This window comes from Anas platyrhynchos, chromosome 4, assembly GCF_047663525.1.
Source record: "Anas platyrhynchos isolate ZD024472 breed Pekin duck chromosome 4, IASCAAS_PekinDuck_T2T, whole genome shotgun sequence".
In the NCBI taxonomy this organism is placed as follows: domain Eukaryota; kingdom Metazoa; phylum Chordata; class Aves; order Anseriformes; family Anatidae; genus Anas; species Anas platyrhynchos.
In genome coordinates, this window is record NC_092590.1 from 32,598,891 (window position 1) to 32,623,233 (window position 24,343).

Consider the following 24,343-nt stretch of genomic DNA (forward strand, 5'->3'; position numbering starts at 1 on the left):
TATCTATAACCATTTCTTACAGAAATCTTGCTAAAAAAACACAGCATGATTATTTTCCTATTGATTACAAATGAGTGCATTTCTCCTTTCCATGATGTGAAGCCCAGAGAATGACAGCAACACATGCAGTTATGCATCCTCCATGTTACAAAGACTGCAAATAGGGACTAAAGAAAGCGTGGGACCAGCTGCCATGAACAACAGTAAGTTATTCAGGCACCTATGAACTGTGTGAAGAATATTATAACCATACAAGCCAGGACTTCTCAAGATACAGGGGGAAAAAAAAATCAGCATTTTATTTCATATCCATTTGCCTACATGCTGAGAAACATCTTCAAGGGAAAATATCCTGTGTGTTGGCCAGAAGACACTGACTATTGCAAATGAGAGCATGCCCAAGATAAGCCCATTTAAGTGTTGAGTGTGTGGTGTGCTTATTGCATTAGTTTGCTTCAAAACAGGGGGGAAAAATGTTTGTGACACTTGGACTAGCACCAGATGCAGAGGAACAGAATACCAACACAACAGCTGGCAGTAAATGCATTCAGCTGTGGTGATTTCTTCAACAGCAGGCAAAAGAGAATGAAATCTCAACCACAGGTATTAAAATTGCACGGACACACTCACGAGGACAACTTTAAAACCAAGGACAAATTCACAACCAAGAAGGGAAAAAAGGCTGACACTGCAGGTATTACTACAACACCTGATTTCACTACAAACACCTGATTAGTACAAACTCCTGATTTCAGTTAAACCATACAAATTCAGAAACGTCAATGACCCTAAACCTGACAAATGATTAATATAATAGATGAGAAAATAAATCAAAAACATATCAAGACCAAACATCGTATTGTGACACCCCAGCAGCTCAGAGGTTTGAAAAGATTGTAAAAGATGCAGAGAGCACAACACCTGCCTCAGGAAGAACTCACTGCACTCAAAGACAAACACCAGTCCTGGGAAACAAAGGCAAAATTGCTGCAATCAGGCACTTAACCCCAGGCCAACAGTTGTAAAGACACCAAGGCAGTGTTTGCATCCCATCCAGGCAATTTGCGCAAAAATTAAGCCAACCCATCCCAGTTAGTGATAATTACAGGTGATATCAACATGAATAAAGAGAGTGGCTACATTCTACACGTGGAGAGAAATTTTGAAAACATTTGTCCTCAAGGTGCCAACCAGATGTAAAAGTAAGTCTTTAATAGAGCCTTGCCCACCAGTGAGGACATTTTCATGTGCCTAATGCAAAGGTAATATGAAGGGAACTACAGACATAACTTCAAATTCCTGCCAGAGATACCTGGGGAAATAAAATTGGCTGCAATATTGCTTTACAGGACACTTGCTGATGTTTGCAAGCCTTAGCCCAACCCCCTAAAGGAAAAACCATACTAAATACCTAAACACATTCAGCTATTCAGCAGCTATTAGGATTTGCAAGCTGCTCCAAGCTGACTGCAATTGCTACATTACATCCCACTCAAGAAGAGAAGGAGGATGTATCCCATTGGTTCCTTAACCCCAGCAGGTTCACAGGCTTAAACATCCAGGAACCAGAAACAACCTCCAAGGAACTGCAGGAAAGAAGAGTTCAGAAGCATTAAATAGGCCTGTCATGTGTCAGGTCTGGCAAAGAGAGGGCAAAATACACAAGCAGAAAGCTTCAGCCCAACTGAGCACCACTGCCCTTCCCTCTGGAGGGACTACCACTTGTGGTGCCAGTGTGAGAGCAGAGACCCCCCTTGCCTGATTCACCCCAGCCCAGAAAATGCTGCAGTACCTGCAATGAGGGAACTGCAGTCCTGTACAAGTCTGTAACAGCACGAGTTCTCCAACACTAATTTGGAAGGAAACATGCTTTTCTAGAGAGTATGGATATCGGTCAAACATGATTAAAAGCAGCAGAAATAAATATAAATAAATATATATATTTATAATATAAAAATATATAAAAATATATTATTTATATTATATAAAAATATTTTATATATATATATATATATATATATATATATATATATATATATATATTAAGAGTCAGACTAGATCCTTTTAATTACACACCAGAGCTTTCTACATTTTAAGATCCCTGCTTGGGCTGGAGAAGACAGGCCAGAACCACACCACCCCCAGGCCTCCCCTCCCCAGCTCCCTCCGTGGGTCCCAAGCTTGTTGTTTCTGGTAGTCTTCAGTGAGTCGAAGCAGTTCTACATTCATCAGGTTGTACTACTGCAAGTAAAAAGCAAGTACAATGCTTTGGTTATCTATAGGGTGCTGAACAAACCAGCTTTGGGGAAACAATTGGGAAAAGGGCTATGTACACGCAGACAAAGAAACAAAGCCTGAACTTGCCCTGCCTGGGTGAGCTCCTTTCAAGCTTTCTGAGCACCGAAATGCTGCCTCCGTCCATTGTTTCTGAGGCGTGCACACAGGCCCCATTTGGGAAGGAAGGAAATGGGTGGTACAGTGTTCTGCAAGGAAGCACAGAGAAACTGTGAGCAGGCAGCTAATAAAGCAACAGGAAGAGGTCAACAAGGCAGGAGAACTGCATCTGAAGAACAACAAAAGAGGCAGGAGGAGGAAAAGCACATTTGTGCTGGGAAGAGGAGAAGCAGCCAAAGATACCCGGCCTTAGTTAACAAAGCACTTAAAAAGAGCAGTTTGGGACATGTATAGTAAAAAATTAAAAATGCACCAGATTCAGAAAGGCTTTTCCACTCCCCTACCTGTCCTACTGATGCTTAGCTAATTCTGATGAGAAAGCAAGAACACAGGACAAGAGGTACTCTGGTTGAAGAACACTTGAGGTGAGAGTAGCATTTGTAGAGGTGCACGTACGCTCTTAACCTTTTGACTAGGAGGCTGCAGAAAAGCCTTCCCCCTTCAGAAAACCAGCACCAGAGGCATGCTCATCCCAACACCAAACATGTCTTGGGGGATTACACAAGGGTTCCCTTCATTACTGAATCAGAACACCCCTTCCTAGTTGTACATTGACTTTGAAAAGCAGGCCGAAGGATTGAAAATTTGCTTTATATCAATGCAATTCCCTACGTTTCACTTGGGTACAGACCACAGACAAGAAGGAAGCAATGCCACACTGGTGTCACGCAAACTACCTCCTCTTAGACAAAGCCACAGCTCAGAAGATCTTATTTACTATACAAAACTCAATAGAAACCAGTAAAAAACAAAACAAAACAAAAAACCCTCATATTCCTCCAGTGATGAGATAAGCCTCAAAAAAGATTGGCCTCAAAAAAGATTGAACACAACACCTAAGGCAATTTATCTGTGCCACAGCTACTGACCCTGGGGCAAGTAACGATTTTTTTTTGTTTTTTTCTTCCCTCAAACTGTATCAGTTTAGATTATGCAGTTTGAGGTCGCCAATAGTTGAATGCCCTCAAGATTTATAGCTTCCTGGCTTGTTCCTATAATATAATAGTGTCAGTTTAGAAATTTAAATACTAGCTGATATTCTCGTACCTAGGGCATACATACTTATTCTGGGATAGTTGCTGTATATGAACACACAAAGGTTTAAAGATTTTCATATCCTAGTAAAAGCTAGAAGCTTTCATTTATCACATTTTCAATGGAAAACAAAGTATTTGACTTCCATTTCACATCAGTAATAAACCTACTTTCACTCCCAGCCTTCTCTCAAAGCATGCCTCTTTCACATGCAAGACTGTAAGAACTTAAGAGTCTTGCAGGATGACCTAAGGATAGGTGGCCAAAATACACTGATCATCTCAGATGGCTGCTTTCTCCTGAGTGGCTCAATTTTAAGAGTATTCTTAACAATATTCATATTTTCCACAGTAGATCTGTGTCATTTAATGGATGCTAAAGTGACTGGTGGTACTACACAAGCTTTGTCCATAGAAGTCTTCTTGAGGTTTCATCACATATCAGGTAGTACAGAAGTATCAAATACTTGTAATTACTTGCATTTCCCAGAGCTGATTTTATCTCAAGTATTGTACAGTCCATGAGACAGGAAGTCTTGAACTTGCTTCATTTCCCACCTATTTTGAAGCAAACAAAGCGTTATCATTTTTTAAAATGCATTATTATCAAATAGAAAGTGCTCTGTACTTTAGGTGTACCCAGTATTTTAGGCCCAGATTTATAAAAATAAAGTGATCATACTTCAGGTGCCTAAGGTTAGTCCAGTGAAGAAGTACATGTAATACCTCAGCTTTCGTGACATTTACAGCCGACTCCAGTGTTTAATGTACAGCATAAAGATGTAGCCTTTACCTCAACAAGTTTCAGTTAAAAGTTATAAAAAGGTACAGATACTGAATGACACTTCTGCAGACAGAACATTTTTCTTAGATTTGGGTCTTTTGCAATTTCTTAATGTAATACCAAGTCCTAGCCATCAGTGGTACACTTTTCCACATCTTCCTGCATCCACACAGTCAAGTACAAAATTCTGAGTGAATGCTCTTGAACAACTATAAAATCTATCTCATAAATCATACCTTCACCTCTACTGAATTGGTTTCTGTGGTAAGCATTCTTCATCTCCCAATCCACAGTGAATTAAGCCACGTGATCGGACGAGTGTTGAGGCTGCCTCTACATAATGTGTTCTAAACACAGGATGAATTACAGTATTATGAAAGAGTATGCATTACAGAAGGCAGGCATAAGCAGTAGGAGAGGGAATGCTGCCTAATTCAACGTTACACAAAGTGCCCAGAAAAAAGTTGACACATGCAAACAGTTCGCATACCTCAAAACTGATAAGAATTATTTCCCTAACAATGCACCTTTAGTATTACCGAAGGTGAAATTTGCAGATAAAACATGTGAGAATGTACTTTCATTCTATTAACGTCATAACCAACAACATTTCTCTAGATCATTGAAATTTACCCAATAAGCATTAACCACAGAGTAGCTGAGATTACTTCCACCCATGCACACCACACAAAGCTAATACTCACTGTAACTTCCCCTTACAGCACTAGAGATTCCAGTGATGCAAAGAGAATATTTGCACAAGTCCTATATCTCTCAATCCTTTTTAACTAGCTTATCATTGCTTTAAGTGTGGAACATTTCTAGAGTAATGTTATAAGCAATTAAAATCTATACAGAGAATATTTTTTACTATCTAAAAATGTATTTATTGTATATAAATCTTTTTCCCCCCAATAAATTATTTTTAAACTTGGAAACAATGCCTGTCAAACATTTTAAAGTTAAGTGAGATATAGCTGATAAAGGCTTTAGCAGTGACATTTTAAACCAGTCTCCTATATCCTATACTACTGAAAATAATAAAACAATCTAACATCTGAGAAAACAACAACAACAAAAACTACAGATTTGACATTGAATTGAGTTTAACATGAACTTTTATTACTGGGGAGACTACTGGGTGACCTTTATTACTTGAAATACTTTTTTTTCAGTAAAAACTGCAAGGGATCATTTTCCATACTTCTCCCTACCCACATTTTACAACATGCGTTCTTTACTTTCACACCATACAGAACGCCAAATCAACACGATCCTGCCTTTAAAACTGTTTACATGCTATAGGTACGTAGGGCCATTGCTCTAGGAACTCCTCCTTTCAGCTTCTCTAATGTTTCTGGTGGGGACACACAACATATCACTCACTCTCATTCAGTACACATACCAACAGCAGCATAACTACATGAAGAAAAACTCCACACCAATAGTTTGCCCACATCACTTGGCAATGTCCCTTTAATATTAATACACAGAGAAGTAAAATTTTTTCATAAATTTGTTCAAGTATGTGGAACATGTAAAATGCATAAGAATCAATATGGACTTCATTAATGTTATATTTATTTATTTTCCAGCTTCATACAAACTGGATGTAGAAGCATAAACATAGTACATTTCTACCATTTTCAACAAAAATATAACCAATATGTACAATTATTGTATTAAAAATACAAAAGGGATACAGACTCCACCAATGTCTTTCTAAAAGACATACAGGTACAAGTAGTATCAAAAGTATGAGGAAATCACCAGTAAATTGTACATTCTGCACTTGACATCACAGAGCGAACTGAGATTAGCAGTCCTATGGTCTACAATTACTTAATGCTTATATAACATTTGTGCAACTTGTGATAGAGCTAGGATTCTGTATTTCTATATGCACATGAGGTCCATAGCCTTGAGAATAAAACTGGCAAATAATGCATATTACATGTAAAATTACAAATGCATAATTGACAATGTGATATATAAGCAAATAGACAAAAGCTATGATTACAGGAGAGAGAATTAAATAAAGCACTGACATTTGCTTGATACAGTGAAAAAACACTGCAATTTGATCTTTAAAAGTTGAAGCTATTTACGTTTATCTACTGATCAATATGATCAGCTGAGTTCAATGGAAAAAAAAAATCCAAGACCAGCAGTTCCTCACATTTGAGTACTACTCGGATTGGCAGCCTTCACTTCTCCGGAGTCTGTGCAAAAACAACACAAAAATAGAGGGGAGGGTCATTTCAGTCATTATAGGGTTAATAGCAGCTGTGAGCAGGTGGTTGCTACACATTGGCCTTCTCTACACATGCAGTGTTCCACAAAGCCATTAACAGTTGTGACTATTTCTGCATTGCAAAGGCTGACATATCTAAACGGGTTATTTTTCTTTACTTAAAGGCTTGTTTATCCCCTAATGCCAAAGTCAAGGTGGAGGTTATTAAATCAGTATTAACAGCTGACAGGAGCTGTGACATCCCAGCTTGCCTTCACTGCAATGTTATCCAGTTAATTTCTCTTTCAATATAACTACTATATAGTAAAAAAAATAAAATAAAAATAATATATAACTTAAAGGTGGGGTTGCCGTCTGTCTCGTTAGAATGGGACGCTGTTTAGAGCATGCCGTCCTGTATTCCACAAGGCACAGGTATGGGAGACACAGCGTCCTCTGGTCCTTCACTGGGTAGGTAGGTGCACGCACGCGGTGCTGCACTGACACTAGACCTGGCTGCTGGTGCCGTTCCTGCTAACGGGCACACATTTTGGAGGTCCCAGGGTGGGGCACGCTATGGGTGAAGCGAGATGGTTGGGAAAGGCCGTGTCCTGCAACCTCTGCCTTCCCTTCTGCCCTGCTCAGCCACGTGATAGCAATATCCTGTCCGGGAGCTCAGGCTGGCAACCCTACTTACAGGTACGAAATAATACTGTAGTTACTATGCAGACGCAGTATTTGATCTCAGAACACAAACATACAAAATTGTAACAAAGGCATTGTAAACAAGCAAATAAGCACTGCCTCCTTGAAGGATTTCAATGCATTTTCTCTTTGTAGGTTAAAGGCCAAATGTAAATCGACAACTAGCTCATCCCGTTATCCCAACGAGACTAAGTGCTAGGGTTGTGATTAAAATTGAAAAGGAAGATTTAAAAACCCTTCCAGGCATTGGGAAGTGCAGCCAGAGTTATCATCCTGATGTGATGATCTTGGAATTTGGAATGATACTGTGTGATGTGGCAGACAGCGACAGTGGTAGCTTGGAGATTGCTGCACTGTGCATTTCAAGCAACACAGTTTGAAAAGTGCCAGGGCGATTTCTTCACAGTATTTCACATGCAAGGGGAGGGGGGACAGAGGGGAGGGGCGGAGGAAGAAGCCCCATGCTGCTTTAAGGCAGGGAAGGAGGCAAACAGGTCCACCATCCTTTAACTATAGTTCCAAGGCTCCTATTCTAGGGACGTCTTCTTGTGCTCTCCTTTAAGGTGGCTCACTCTGGATCCAGAAAAGCCCCAAGTCTTACACAGCAGAGACTTGCTCATCTTCTGCAAACACAATAGGATAGGGGAAAATATAATTTAGTTCACGCAGAACAAGACTGCTACTGAATGAAACAACCTGTACTATGTTCACGTGCTTTCCATTCCTTTCATTTAGGTATATATGTAAAAACAAATCTAAATCACTTTACATTTCAGGTCTCATGAAAAGTACCTCTTTGAAATTCTGTTCTCAAAAAAAATAAGACAACCGCTCTGAGCTAGGTGCAGTTCCTCAGCCTGAGAACACAACAGCTACCCCTAGATATCTAACAGCTTCATAAAGCTGTTCTTACATTTTTCCCTGGAAATATCTGCCAGAAGTTACTATTTTCTACTGATTTATTTAAATTAAGATTGCATAAAAATTGAGCACAGCTTTAGTTGTTACTGATAAAAAAAGATTAAAATTCCCAAACTACCATGGGAATTCTTAAAGTTTGAGGTAGTTCTGTTAAAGAAGCCTCATCTTTTTCATCATGCTCAATTGCAGAGTTCATCCTGCACATAAAGATTTAGTATCTAAGCAGTTAGGGAGGGAAGGGGAAGGTTAGCCTTTCTACCATTAAGCAAAACGAAGCATCAAAGATTCGGACACGTCATTTGGGCACTACCCTGCCTAAATTGTGAGCATCTAGCCCTGAAGATGTAATACAGCTACACTTGCACTCCACAGAAAAACAGAAAGATTATGTCTGCAGAGTCTTTGTACCGCCATAGCCAAGCTAAAGCATAAAGATACAAACACACTTTGGCAAGCGAGATAGCAAAATCATAGTGGGCTGGTTATGTGTAGCAATTGGTGTGGAATACCCAGTGTCCACAACTGTAAGAGTTTCAGCTAGTGTGCTGAGTGACCATCCATCTAAACCTCACCAAGGACACTCTCTGGGGCAAGTATTTCTGTAGACCAGAATAAGTCTTTTGACTATTAAATGCACGGCTAGCGCCAAGCATTATGCATTTTTATGGCAACCAGGATTTTACCTGGATCATAGGCGCCTCCAGAGAAGTTGTCTAAGTCAACTGCTTGGCTGTCCAAGAAGATTCAGGTGGACCTACATTCCAAATTTTAAATGTTTTAGATGAACTCATTTTCACCCCTTCCAAAAGTAAACAAACAGCAAGGTTTGAAAGATGGAAGAGCTCAAATTATGGGAAGAATTTCTACTGTGTAATCTGCATTGTGTCTGTGAAAAGACTGAACATTTCTGCATGCAGCATATTCAAAATCTAACAATTAAAAATTTACCATCTTCCTCTGCGGAAAACCCTTGAGACTGATAGTGAGCAAGACGTGGATCTGACTCATTTGGTTTGTGCCACTGAGGTTTGTTCACAGGCCTGCTAGTTGAATGGCCATGCGACTGCTGCTGTTGAGTTGATGTCCCATGGGTCTCACATGTCCGTGCCACCATTCTAGACCTCTGAAGTGCTATGTTGTAATCTGGAGGCTTTCTGGTTGGATGGGAAACACCTTCTGCAAACTCAGCAATAGGTATTCCTACATAACCAGGAGGAGTTGGAGGTGGTTCCCGATACCGACCCTCTTTTCGTGCTGCAGAAAAAAAAAAAAAAAAAAAAGAGCAAACATTATTTTAAGAGATAATAAGAAAACTGCTTAAAGAAAAATAAACAGTGAGAGTTAAACAGCAGCAAACTCAAGTTCCCAGAAAAAAAAAAAATCCTTAAGAAGGATGGATAAAAGTCAAATACTCTACAATAGATAATGAGATCTTGAGAAGTAAACCACACAAGAAAGCATAGAACATACAACATACACAGGATATAGATATCCTTCCAGTAGTGAAGTATTAGTTCAATAAAATTCACCAAATTACAAGAGGAGTTTGTTCAAACTTGGCAGCTGAAGTTGTCCCACCAATTACATCGAAGAAGACATCAACTGGTCACAGAGACCAGTGATGTAAACAACTCCAGGAGTCCACACAAGTGGCAGCCATCAGGAACACAGGCAGCTCCCCAAATGCACTACTGTATTGATCCTGAAGATTGGCTTTGTCCCTAAATGTCTTGTTTTTAGCATCTTGCAGGGAAGGAAAAAAAAAAAAAAAAAAGGACAAGGACCTGACATCATTTTATCATAAAAATCTTCCTAAATGAGACATAAGCTACAGTTTCAAGAGATAACAGAAATGGATGTCCTTCTCATGCTTTCATTGTCCACTGTTCATACGGTTGTAATCTCTGCAAAATTAAACCATCAGAGAATTCCCATAAGAACAATGATTGGATTACATTTTGCACAGGAGAAGAGGAGACCATCAATTAGCGTGCGGATCTCACTGAGGCTTAAGTTTACCTGAATAAGACTTAACTCTGGACATGCTTAGAAGTTCATTCTTGCAAAGAATTTCAAGGGAAGAAAGAGAGGTTAAGAATTTTAAACACCTTTAGGAACAGAGCAGATAGACATTGCTTTTTATGACTCTGTATTTTGGAATTACATATTTAAACCAATTAATTTGGACTTTAATTCTTAACACTTTTTGAGGGTCTAGCTCTTTAACATGGTCACTTAACTTCCAGTACAAAGGCAAACACCGCAGAAAAAAACCTCTAGCACAGCAAATTCACTTTCCCTGGCTTGTCACATCCTATATTCTTGCACAACTGATGAGGACAATATCACCCTGCATTATGCAGTATGAAATTGACTGAACAGGCACTACAAGCTTAAAACTGACTGGTGCTATCGGGCTGGTGGGATTTTACAGATAAATGCCTTGCAATTAGCAAAAACAAATGGACATCCAAATGGAATCCAAATATATTTTTTGCACAAATTCTTTTAACCAAGCAGAGTAACATGAAAAAATTCTGAGAAATTTTATTCAAAGGGATTTCTAAAAAGTAATTTTTATACAGCAGAAATTCTGTAGGAAAAAAAAAATATCTGTTGAAGTATAGCAAGAGATCAGTGATACCCAGAGAAACATTTGCAGGATAGTGAATAGTACTGAAGTGCATGGAAGCATGCAGCTGCCATTTTCAGATCGCTTTCACATTCTCTGAAGTCTAAAAATGTACTGCTAAGCACTGCCTCAAGAGGCAAATTTGGAAGCATGCTTGTTCCACATTCTGGTGGAAACCAAGTGCAACAAAGAGTAAAATTAGAGACTGGCACAAATCAGAACCTCAAGTACTGAACTGAAGAGCTTCCTTCTCTTCATAGTTCAGGGATTCAGATCTGCACCCAAGCTTTGAGGCAATGGGCCATTGCTAAGCAATATACTTTGGCTGAAAATGGAAAAGCAGTTTATCACAATGGTCTCAGCATGACCTTAATCTGCCAGACTTTTTCATCTGTGTCGTGGTAAAATGGCTTTTAGATCGTTCTTCATATTAAGGTGAGGAAAGGCACCCACAGCAAAGAGGAAGGAAAGGAATGAAAAACCAAAAACAAACCCTGCAGAGGTCTCAGATGGACCAAGGATATCTGAGATGTGCAGAAGGAACAATATGAGAAAAATGTGAAACCTTGCCAAAGCCCCCTTTATATTAATTTATACCTTATCTGATCTTTACTTTGTTGAATGACTATAAATGCATTTCAGCTCTAATTTCTTTGGAACCTCTTAAGTTTCATCAGCCTAAAGAAACATCTCAGCTGGTATTTAAGCCCAAAGTGACCTCGTTTTCAGAAGCAAGGAACATTCAGAAGTCAGGAATCATCAGACAAGTCATACAAATGTATAAAGGAAAACACTGCTAAAAATATAAATCAGGCCACATTTATAGATACCTAAATATAGAATACAGAGCCTTACTGTGAAGCGTAATTCTCATTTCAGAACAGACACCTAAATACATCAACTTTCTCAAAACACTGTCCAGCAGTTGAGCTAGTTTTTTGATGTATGGCAGACTCTCTTGAAACACAAAGGAGCTGCAAGAACTGAGAATTAACAATAAGTGATATTTTCTCCAGCAATAAAAGCACAGTTAAAGGGCAAAATTTGAGAGAAATTACAAAATGTTACAAAAAGTTTTGCTTTACAATCACACCAGACAATAGAAAAATAGTTTTAGAACAATACTAAGTACTGTAGGCAAATGAATTAAAGTAATTCATGGCAAACAAAAATGAACTTACCAATAAGCCCCTTTGTACTGCTGGATGATGCCGGTATGTGTGTGGGCATGGGAGCTGGTTTTGACTCCTCTGCTGGTACAGACGTTATGCTACTGGTTTCAGCTTCAATGGAAACATCCTTCCCACCCCTCCGCTTTATGGTACCTGTGTCACCTTCTGAGTCCTCTCCCCAGTAGCCTGTTGAGGATGCCCAGCTTGCTCTGGACTGTGCTTGATCAAGGCCCTCCCTACCTTGACTTTGCCTGCCATACTTTGTGCCATGATCGGGGAAAATCAGTTGGTCCATATGACTGCCTGAGGCCCAGAGTCCTGCCCCATCGCCTGAATTATCAAAATGAGCATGTCCAAAAGGCAGTGTCTCCCAGCTTCTCTGGTGCTGTATTGTTTGTATGTTGTCATGAGAACCACTCGAGCAAGAAGTCCAGCTACCACGGCCACTGTCAGCTGCATCAAGCGAAGCTCTGTCCCCCTGATCCTGTGACAGTTCTTCTGTACTAGGAGAAGACAGCACAGTTGCTCCAGCATACAGGCCTCTGTTCTCTGGCAGTGGTGCAAAAGAGCTAGGGACACATTGAAGAGAAAAAAAAATCCAGTGTTGAAAGTGGAGCTCACTTGCAAAACACAAAGAATCTGACAATCAACAAAAAAGCGAGCATATTGGAGGTTTTGATGCAATTTACATTCTATTTACTTTAAAGACTAATTCAAAGCATAGAAAACTTTCCCTTCAAGCTCATCCTTAATAAAAGCAAAAAGAAGAATTACTGGACAGCTATCCTGATGAAACTTAGTGCTTCAGTGAAGCCATTTCAAAAGGTAAAATCTTAACTTTGCAGCAGCCCTTTTAAGGCAAGCAAACAGCACTGATAGATAGGTTCCTAGTGCTTTTCCAGACAAGCAAAGTAAAGGATCATAAGTCAGAAACTGAGCCTTAGCAGTAAGTGGCTGCAGTTCAGGTTTAGGCTTCTGCTTTTCACATCCTTTACTGCTTAGGAAACTCCGAATGCCAACTTTACAGTATTTCTTGCAAAGGAAATTTATTTTAGCATTAGTTTTGGAAACATGTTGCTTCCTAGAACAAGTATGCTCTCCATAGCCTTTCAGTGATGGAGTAAGTCTGACACTATTAACTTGCACAGCAGCTGCAAAACTGAGGAAGTGTCAGCTTTGTTTAGCAGCGATCAGGGCTTCTGGGATTTGTGGTTCCAGGGCAGCTTGCAACACAGACTGGGATCCTGGTCTTCCAAATATTTAAGACCTCTGATTAAAGAGCTTGCATAGCCTGGGATTCCCAGAGCTGAAGTACGCCCATTTTGGAACAGGCCTGCCATCCACAGACCCCACAGGACTAAAAGCCCCGAAACCATTCAGAGAACTGAAGCTTCCAAATAACAGCTCAGAAAAACAACTGGTGACTAAACCAGAGCCAGAGCTCCAATTATTTTCATACCAAGACTCACACACAGAGATTCAGAGAACTCCTCACGGCACTAGCTTACCCACCATTACAGAAGTTAATTACCTAGAAAATTACCTAGAAAACCAGCAGCCTAGTGTGAATTTTAGCTTCCAATTATTGTTGACTAGTAGAGAGATATAGGGTAAAATGTTTGAGTTAGATAAATCTGCACTTTTCTGTAAAGCAGACTGGCAAATTACTAGCTATTTCTCTTCTCAGCTTGGACCCTGAATAATTGTATCAATAATCTGTCATCTAATTCAAGTAATTCTTCACCTAAAAAAAACAGACTAGAATACCAGTCTGCCACAAAGAGAAGACAGTCTGCAGCAATACTAAATGCTCAGATAAGGTCTACTGGAAGTTAGGTCTTACTGCTGTAGACCTCATAATAGGCTCAGGAGGGCAAAACATTTTCTTGTCAGAAAATGTAGCATTATCACAAGATTCAGCATTTAAATAATGGGATTTAAGAGCAGGTTAGAAAAGAATATTTGAGAGAGACATATAGACAAAAACATGCCACACACACACTATATGCAAGTATAATGAAAGTAAGAATAAAGTTCGTACCCTAAGCTGTATTGATCCGGTTCAATCATGATCCTTCTATCAATCCTTCCCACACCAAGATTTGTCTCCACAATGCTGACAGAATGCCTCTGTCTCCTCTCGTCATGCAGGGAGACTGGCATGGAGTCAAAAGAGGAATTGCTGACAATACTGGATCTAGAAGAAATTTCGCTGTGACCAGAATCTGAAAAGTTATCCACTGTGCCGCTGGGAGCCAAAGTATAGCCTGCAAAGGGAACATGACGTTAATCAGACTCTTAGAAGCCTGCTCAGCTATCCCCAGGCAGCTGGCAATATTTACTACAGTAGCAGTAGTAAATCAGAAGTATGATAACATTTTATTTACAGAAGCGGCACTGCAAGAGACAAAAAAACAAGCAGCCTAACTTTATAACATTGTATGCTCTATTTCTTAATAAGTTTAAGACTGTGGAAATATGAATTACTCATTTAGAAACCAGCTGCTCACCTTCTACTCTCTACTTTCCTCCCCAAAAATATTTTCAAATGCATTACATTTGTGTTCCTACATCATGAAATCTTACTTCTGATGAAAAAATAGCCTGTATTTAAACACTGCCACCAAGACTGGGCCAGAAGAAGTTCACTGGACAAGATTAACGCTTAAATGTAATCCAGAAGACTTCATACATGTTCTCTAACACTACAATTCAGAGATGAACAACAGATATAACATGAAGCATAGATGCCTGGGCTGACTGCTTATTACGTACCGTGGCTGAAGTGTTGTTTCAATTAAATTTAAAAAAGTAATAATAATTCAGGGTTTTCAAGTTTTCTTTGTGGTACTTGGCTAACGAATAATATTCCAAAAGACAATAATCATGTATTAACAGAATTACACGGTAATTTGGAGGTAGCATTAACACTGCCAAACTGCAATAAAATCTGCAAACTATGAAATGTCACATGGGCAAATTCAGCTGTTGTTTTAGTGTTGGAAAAAATTGTGCTGAATGCTCTTAAAAGTTAAACATCATTAAGCAACACACATCTACAAGCAATTGCAGTTCTCAATTTTTGCTTTTAGTCTGTACTAACTGTCAAGATGACTTCAAGTAATCTATCCCAATTCACATTCACTGAGAATACAGAATTACTGCTGCCAGATTTTCTGAAAGAACATTCCATTTTGTTCATGTCACCACCTAGCTGAGGATTTTTTTTTTAATTTAAATTTAAAATCACCACTATGATTTTCTTTTTTTTGAACGATAAAATATCTTCTCTCACTATAAGCCACAGAATCCCAATTCCTTTTTCAAGAAATGCACAAGGACTGACCAAAGTTATCTAAATTCATTCTTTGCTGATAAATCATTTGAGAGAAATCATGCTGAGATCTTACAAGGACTGAAGATGATAACCTAACTCTCCTCTACATAACATCCTCCTCCATCTGACCTTAGTAAAGATAACTTCAATAGAGACTTGGGATAGGTATTTATTTGTATTTTCTTCCCATATTAATCTCTCCCCTTTTTAGATCTCAGGTCTTATCCAATTGGACCTATCCCAGAGGTCTATGGTGACTTGTTAGTTGTTACTGCTCTCAATTCCAAGAAGAGAGAAGGAACTGGTTAAGTTCATTAGTCTGGAACCAGAGGGTCTCAGCTGACAAGTGCTACCACAAACTAGGTTAAATAAAGGGTTTAACTATCCACTTGATAAGAAAGTGGTATACAAGGTTCCAATCCCTATCAACCCTGTGCAGTTTGTGAAAAGTTACTGCTACAGGAAAGTTTCCAAAACACTGATCTCTTTAGCAATCTGAACTTTTATTATGGAGACTGAATCCCAATATATGTGTTTTAACATAACGTATTATATAACTTAAATGCAACGTTAATGATTTTCTGAAAAGCAAATAAACTAGAAGTTGTCTGCAATACAGCTAGGCTATGATACTTCCCAACTGACTTTTGCGTAAACAAAAAAAGAAAATTCTGTTTCTTCGATTTACTATCAGAACAAGCAAAATGAAATAGCAAACAGGCTAAAACAAAAAACAAACCTTTTTGAATAACCTTAATTCATTTTTTAAATAGTTTTGTGAAATCATTAAAACTGAACTCAGTCAAGAAAGTTCTGAAGTTCAATACCATTCCTCAAGTACAAATACACATTGTTTGAATAATTAGTTATGCTGCTTGTAAAGTGTTATTTATTAGTCATTCATATCCCAAATATCTGAAGCCTGCTTGTCATCCATAGGTTACACCCCATTTAGATGCATGACACAATAAATAATTCCTTTAATAGGTTAATGAACTCAATTAATGTTAGTATCTTGATACTGCGACTTGCATTTTACTGGCAGAAGACACTGACGATTGGAATATTTTTGTCAGAAGCAGCTGTAGAGTGACCTAATGCATCATCACCCTGTATCAGTTCAGGCTTTCTTTCCTGCTAATGAATAGGACTTCCAGTTATTACACTGGTGCACTACCTCCTCCTCTCTTGCTGACCACATGTGACATAAGAAAGAGCACTAGTAATTCATCCTGACCATAAAAATCCTCTCCCAGCAGTTTCCAAAGTCTATGACCTTTAGGAAACAGAATGAGAAATGTTGCATGCCCAGTACCTTTCCTTGGAGAACTCTGGGGTGAGGTGGGAGGAGAAGACAGCTGTGAAGATGCACTTGATATTGTGTCTTCAGATTGTTTCTTGTGACGGTCCAGACTTCCTTCTTCAGATAATGAAAGAATTTTCTTTAAAGCTTGGGGGGAGTTAATGCCTTTAAGAATGAATGCAGGCAAATGTTAAGTCCAATATAAATACATCTTCCCATTTCACTATGCATTTATAGAGGGAACACCATATAGGAAAAAAAAAAAAAAAAACATTCTTTCCCCTCTCCTCCTCCCCCTTCTTTTTTTTTTTTTTGTGAGTTTTTGACACCAGTTTAAATGAAACAAATTTTAAGCCTATTCCTACTCAAATGTAGTGCTTTATTTTTGCATTTTAGTGAAGTCCGTGTTTCATTTTGGCCAACTAAAATAAATATTTTATGGCAGAAAACATAATCCAGAGTTGGTGTTTCACAATGCAATGCCTATACATTCCTGATCTATAAATCAGGAATACGTATTGTAGTGGTTACTGGCAAACTTGAACTAAAATGGTGAGAACGCACAAGACCCTCAAATCTCACTGGTTAGTCAAGGTTTACATAGTACAATTTTTTCCATTCACAAAGCAGTCTAGAAGGGCAAAGAAAGCCAGAAAGATTAATAAGATTAGGCTTACAAAACAAGGCCATCCTGTGGTTGTCTTTCTCCCTTTAGAGAACTATTTCTGCACTAGCTTATTTTGGCAAACTAAAGAGTAACAACATCCTGAAGATGATGTATGATGTAAAGATCTAGGACAAAGAATTGCTTTTTTGAGGCAACAACTATCTTTCTCTTCCCCTCACTGGCATAGTCTTAAAAGCGAGGATGGAGCTTCTCTGACAGTTTTGCAAATTTTTGTGGTAGAGGTTATTTTAAAGCATTCCACAGATTTTGTCTTTGATCTGTTGGATCACAATATCAATAATTTACAGATCCTTCATCAGCATAACCCAGTCAGTTTTCAGAAACTTTCCCACCATGAGCAAAAATGCTTCAAAGTCCTTTTAACATTAAAATTTAACGGTAAAATCAAGAAGAACTAGATGAAGATTGAATTGTTTCTTGCCCATTTTGCTGCTTCTAATCTCTTTTCCAACAGTCTAAGCAGTACACAAGTAAAATTAATACAAGGATAAATCAGACTTCATTTATTGTTAAATTACCATCATGTAAGGGAAATGGAAGGGCTGATTATACTATTTATACTTATTAAAAGCTTTTAAAAGTCATTTAAGTGATATGTAGGAAGTTCTTAATGATTCACATGTTGCATGCATTAGAACACAGATTTGGAAGTTAAATCAGAAGGTTGCTTTCCTAGCAGATTTCTTTCTTCCCATTTCCAGAGAAGAAAATTTTATATATACACGGCATGAACCTGGCATAACTTGCAGGCACTACTACTAGAAATAAATGTCTGTATCTGATTTGATTAGAAGTACTTCCCTGACATGAACTAATCAAACCTTTCGCTTCTTTGTTTGACTTACCAAATGGTGGGAGGTCTTTGACGGGCACTTTCTTGCGAGAGGGATAAAGAGATACAGCAGGGACCTGCAATGCTTGGTTTACTTTATGTTGCTGCTGCTGCTGCACTTTCTGCTGGATTCCTGCCCGGGGAGCCACCGGTGATGTTTCAGATTTTCCAGATCGCTTGTCTCCTGTATTCTTTGGCACTTCGCAAGAAACAGGAGAAAGCAAAGAATGACTATGAGCTACAAATATAGTGTGAGTTTCAACCCGAGAAATGTAAAGTCCTCCAATTAATAATTAAAATATGCTCATATACTGAATCAATGAATGTAGTAGGATATATCTTGAGAGAACCAAAGAGGAGGAAAAGAGGGGGAGATTTAATTCAATTTAAAATACGTACTTTATCAAAGATTGTACATATTTTAACATATATAACTTTCTCAAAATAAAACTCTTATACAATGACTATTGATGTAGTTATCAAAAATGTGACCAGTTAAGCTGAGCAATCATAAGGATGGCAATTTGTTTAAGATAAGCATAATTTCTATTATAAAGTTGGGGTACATAATCACATTATAATTAGCATATTTTTTTTGCTACCCTGAAGCAAGGACATAAGATACAGTATTCCCTCAAATTAAGTATAACTGATTTTCAGCTACCACCAGGTACAGTCCTTCATGATGTCTCTGAAATATCTAGACATGAAGCCATGCCCTTTCCCTTCTCAAATTCAAGTCATCTGGGATGACCAGCCCTATTCACACCAATAGCCCAAGTACATCAGAATGGTAGAAAAACACTTGGCTTCTCCACATCCTTCACACACACAAATCAAAAGAACCGTTATGCACTGCAGCACCACATTATTCCAAAAATCTTGTCTCCTACATAAATGCTATTTTAATATATTGTTAATCCATAAGATGATTTCCTTAAGATTTAATACTTGCCAATAATTAGACATCATTTTCAATGGTAATATTGTCTAGTTACCATTCCCAATGATTTCCTTGCAGAAGAAACAGAAGTATATTTAACAGCCTCCTTACAACCCATACCAAATGTCAATGCTCACATGTGTTGGTGGCTGGCTCACACTGCAGAGAGAGAGTCTGGAGGCTCTCTTCATCCATTTCCAGATCCAAGTTTGAGAGATACTGCTTTACTTTCCGTGCCATCTGAGCATCTTCATACAGTTTTTTAGCATTAAGGAAAGAGCTGCGACGGACACGCTTTTTATGACCCCCTGTTTGTGCAACATCCAGCACAGCTGCATTTGTACTGCCCTGGCTGAGAGACCTGGAGTAAAGGAATGGGGGAGAAAGAAAGGAAAAGCATGACTTAGTCCAAACACAGTATCACTTAACAAACATGAAACATGCAAAAGATTGCATGAATGTCAGTCTATGGTCAAAGCTCACATGCCTCATTCCAGTAAGTCAAACAGATAGAAGGATGAGGGTCAGGAAATCTTTTTACTTGGTTACAGGCACTATTTAAATTACATAAATATTTTAACCTGTTCTGCTCCAACTAGGCAGTATCACTTCACACACTGAGAAAAGCATTCAGGCTAGTTCTCTCACGTAAGCCAGTTACTCAGAAGACTGGAGCATTAGGAAAAGCTCATGCAGCAAGGCAATGCTGACAGAAGACTGTAGCTGAGGTTCATATTTAAATACAAATAACAGAAGGAGTTTTGAAAGCTCCCTAAATACTTCTAAAATCAGACCACATACAAAACATAAAGCCGAGCTTTATGGAATAAAACTTCCTTGAAATAGCTTTTTGGTAAATAAAACAATCAGCTGGTTCATGATGAAATAAAAGTCATGCACATTTTCGTGTATGTATGTATATATGAAAGCTATGCATTGTTCCTGAATTGTTAAGTGTAAAAATGATGGCTACATTGTAGTGTGAAAAAAGTTAGTTTAGCAGATTTGTGAGTTTTAACATTTGTATTTGTGCTAAGTGCTTATTAGGCATAAGAAAGTCAACAGCAATTTTTCAGCTGTTGCAAACTTCCAATTCTATAATTTTCCTTTCAGTGAAAGTCATTTTCTTTGGCAATTGAAATTGTAAATGTGGGGGGGAAAACACCCCACTGATATCTACAATCACTTATAAATATTCTCCTGTTTTTGTGTTTTAACCTCAAAAGCAAATGCAATTCTGGCCTAACACATATCATCAGTTAAAAAAAAAAAAAAAAAAAAGTGGGTTAATGAAAGAAAAAATGTCAAAGCACCAGAAAATTAAAGATAGCAAGTAGGAAACAATGCAAATGATAAGGGAAGAAAATGATAAGGGCTGTGTGTTGTCTCCAACCACTTACCCCAAACTCCTCCACTTCTTCTTCCTGCAAGTGAGAGCCAGGAAGAGTAAAGCATGGGTTTAAGAGACAGAGAAAGATCATAAGCTCAGAAAGAAAAAGACCAGACCCAAGGACAAGCAGTTCTGGAAGCCCACAAACATTAAAAAGAGCCTTGACTTGGGCAGTCAGATATTATAAACTCTTCTAGTTCGAATTAAGAAAAAGAATATGCAAAAAGCTGGTCTAACATCAAGCCAAAGATCATTCACTCCACATTTTCTAACAACACTAGCTTAAACTATTTCAGATATACTCCCATTTCTATTTAATCAAAGCAATAAGGCTTTCACACATGGACATTTCAAACAGACTAATACATGTGTTCAGGAGTGTCTTCCTCTCCCTCTCAGTGTTGGAAGCTATTATTATTATTATTATTATTATTATTATTATTATTATTATTATTATTATTATTTTATATATATATAAAATAACTAGCAGCTAAGAAATAATATAAAACATTTATTTATATGTATGTATTCATAAACTCAGAATTGCGTGATTTCTCCAGTTTTAGAACTGGCTTTGATATATACAATACACAATCTTGGTAATTTGTTAACAAGAAAAAGAATCCTCATAGTAATCCAATTCAACACGAAAGAGGTAGAGGCCAACCATGAAAGTGAAAAACCTTCTGTGCATATGGAGCTCACTGAACAACTACCGAGGGCCTGCTGATAGGAAAATAACTAATATATTTTTCTTCCAAGTACACAGAGGGGCATTTGAAAAGCACCTTTTTCACCTAGCTTTCCCTCAGTTGAGAAAAGCTCTGCCTTAGACAACAAACTTACCTAGTTCTAAACATTAAAGCAGGATCCATGTTAACAGATGCCATACGACCAACATGGCGTATTTCCTTCGCAATCATCCTCAGCTTCTCAAAGTTGACCAAGCCCTCCACTTTTGAATCATTTCCTAGAATCAACAACAATTAAGAACATTGTTTATTATGTAGCAAAGTTGGTTCTCCTTAGCCAGTAAAAGATGATGTATTTCTGCTTTTACCTTCATGAAGGAATGTAAGGTCTTTTTTGATAACAGGAAACAAGGGAATAATAGGGGGCTGCAGGTTTTGACTGTTAAGGACATTACGATATTTTGCCATATTCCTAGATGGATCAAACAAGTCCTGTAGATCTTGAAACAGTTTTTCATACTTGCTTGGAAGCTTTTCCCAAGTAGTTCGGAGCCTTGCAACTGGTGCCAAATTCAGGCCACTTGAAACAACAAAAAAAAAGTGCAAGAAGTTCAAGAGGAATGGAAAGAAAAAAAATAAATCTTATAAAAGGCCACGTTAAATTTTGTATGGGAAAAATACCATCTATCCAGAATAGTACAGCACAGCAATATCAATAAAATAACAGAATTGAAAAATTTCCTTTTGCCAGCATGTATTACAGAGCAATTAATTTCATTTTTATAAAAGCTGGAAAAACTGAAGATATCTGCATGATGTAATCAAAAGCAGATAAGAGTTACACTTGTACAAATAGAGCTTAGGGATATGGTTTAGTGGGGACTGTTAGTGTTAGGTTAGAGGTTGGACTCGATGATCTTGAGGTCTCTTCCAACCTAGAAATTCTGTGATTCTGTGAAATTCTCCACAAGATTTAATTGCCTGCACTTATTCTAACTGCTTTGGCATAGCATCTGAATTGGATAACAATATCAAAATACAGAAGTACCTCAGACTGGCAGAAAAAAAAAATTCTACCTACATACTATTTAGATAGTGATAGCACAGCAACCCAACTTCTTGCTGCAATACTCCATCTGACTTTGTTGTATCTAGATCAAATAGTTATAACAGACTCTGTATATGAAGCTATTCTAAAGCTGTAGCTGCTACAAAAACGTTTTCCCCTCCCTTAATGACATCAGTAAAGGACATATATTACACAGCAGCTAGCCTGTCTTGCTATTCATTTCTAACTATCAAGAAGCTTGCTATGTAGAACCTCTCCCTTATTCAAGTTCTTGCTAGTAGGCAGGCTGCTTATTTGTTACTGACGCCTGCTGAAATAACTGAGCTAAATCTTTAGATTTTTATGTCTGGCAAATGCTGACTGATTATTAACATGCATCCTCGACTTTGGAGTTTGCCATGTTTATTTGGATAGTATTCAAGCCCAATGATCTTCAGAACAAGTGTCACAGTCAGTCTGTTGATTCAATGTGGCATGGGCTTTTGCCAGACACTCATAAAATCATCACTGATAATGCAGCTTGCCCAAGCTTTTTCATAGGAGGCAGTATTTAATTTTTTAGGTTTCATTTTCCTGCATAACTTGGGAGACTCCAAAGGAAATAAGAATGTTTTACAAATGCGTAAAACCACAAACATTATAATTTCCTGCTTTTTTATTTTACTACAGTACTACTAAGAAAAGTTTCTGTTTCAGATTTTAGTACCTTTTTTTGTTCTTATTAAAAAACCTTTATTTGCAGCTTATCATATAGCAATGTAATCTGTTATTGACTATTATCAGAGTTTTCCAAGAAACTGCTGATACAAAGGAAACCACAGTTAACATATCACGTCTCAATGAATTCAAGATACTGGGAACTATAAAATGAGCTTCTTTTTGGAAAATAACCCATTCATTTATGATAACATTATCATTCTTTTTCATATACCTGATTTTTTGGTCTTTGTTTTTAGGTAAGTTTAGTAGTTTCTCTACTGTCATGTTGACAGTGCCTCTAGCCTCGCCATCTTGAGCAATAAGTACACAAACAGTAGCATTACTAATAATATTTTAGCAAGCATTTCCACATCAAATTCAGATTTCTGGAAAATACTTTCCTTATTGCATTGTCAGGTGCTGAGGTTGGCAGTATAAATTAGTTTACTCTGTTTAATACATTTTTTAAAACATTTTAAATTACATTTTTTATTTATAAATAAAGCTTTGTTTTTTATTCAGAATTACAATTATTAAGGTGCAATACCTAATGATAGCAAACATCGAGTTGAAGTTCTTGCATTCTCTGCAGTGTAGTGCTATCTTAATGAAATGCTTGATGATTTTCATCCTTTTCAGCTGGTTGGTTTCTCTTAGAATCTCAGAAGCTACCCAGAATGTTTCTTGATTTATCACTTCTTCGAACTTCTTTAGATTAGTGCAACCTGTTTTTGATTTCAGTTTAAACAAGTCATCTATGTATTCTGTGGGTTCAATGTTACGGAATAGCTCAAAGTTTCTCATGGAGAGCTGAGTAGCCACCTCAACAGTACTGAGCTGTAGTAGAGAAATTTGACTTTCTCTTAGTAACTCTTGAGCATCCTCATCTGAACAAAGAGTTTCTGTTTCCATGTTGTTCTTCAGGTAATACCTATAAAAACAAAATTCCAAACCAGACTTTATCCAATATACTCAAATACTAGTGAAAATTAATGACCAGTTGGCATCATAGAATAAATTGAATTTCAAGACACATAGATATTAATTAGAAGCATAGGAGGTGATTTCTTGTAAAGAAACAGAATTTCAGTAATGTAATAATAAGAGCATTATTATTTATTAGAAATATTAATAGGAGCATTAATATAATTTAATAAACTGACATAGTCAACTTTAGCTCACAGTGTCTAATCTCACCTGCCACTTAGCTGTATCCTGTCAGCAAGCTTGGATAACTGATCAGGAAGCCTCCGTTGTTTGATTACACCCTCAGGCGTGACAGAGACTTCACATAGTGAATATGCATCAGGGGTTGCAGTGAGAGCAAATTCCCTGATGGCCTGTATGACCACTTCTTTTGCTGTTGTGTCCTTACTGATCATGATGTAGCGACTTTGCTGATCTGCCTTGAAAACCCTCAGAACTTGATCTGGTAAGTCTGAAAAACAATTACAT

At 37.8% G+C, this 24,343-nt stretch overlaps 1 protein-coding gene across 11 annotated transcripts in view; it reads right to left on the reverse strand.

Annotated features, from left to right (window-relative positions):
• Positions 1-5,730: 5,730 nt before the first annotated feature.
• The window catches only part of RAPGEF2 (Rap guanine nucleotide exchange factor 2), a 181,193-nt gene continuing 162,580 nt past the window's right edge, over positions 5,731-24,343 (reverse strand). For 6 of the 11 annotated variants that reach the window (XM_038178784.2, XM_038178778.2, XM_072037354.1 and 3 more), the window contains 12 exons: positions 24,086-24,326; positions 23,436-23,819; positions 21,489-21,700; positions 21,275-21,398; positions 20,439-20,462; positions 19,176-19,399; positions 18,109-18,294; positions 16,588-16,740; positions 13,977-14,202; positions 11,945-12,504; positions 9,080-9,385; positions 5,731-6,494 (listed from right to left, as the gene is read on the reverse strand). In XM_038178784.2, the coding sequence (XP_038034712.1) occupies positions 6,448-6,494; positions 9,080-9,385; positions 11,945-12,504; positions 13,977-14,202; positions 16,588-16,740; positions 18,109-18,294; positions 19,176-19,399; positions 20,439-20,462; positions 21,275-21,398; positions 21,489-21,700; positions 23,436-23,819; positions 24,086-24,326 (2,687 nt within the window). In that variant the 3' untranslated portion in view covers positions 5,731-6,447. Of the gene's footprint in view, positions 7,834-7,855; positions 8,886-9,079; positions 9,386-11,944; positions 12,505-13,976; positions 14,203-16,587; positions 16,741-18,108; positions 18,295-19,175; positions 19,400-20,438; positions 20,463-21,274; positions 21,399-21,488; positions 21,701-23,435; positions 23,820-24,085; positions 24,327-24,343 lie in introns of those variants that run through there. The other 5 variants (XM_038178781.2, XM_038178787.2, XM_072037350.1 and 2 more) reach the window with 4 other exon arrangements.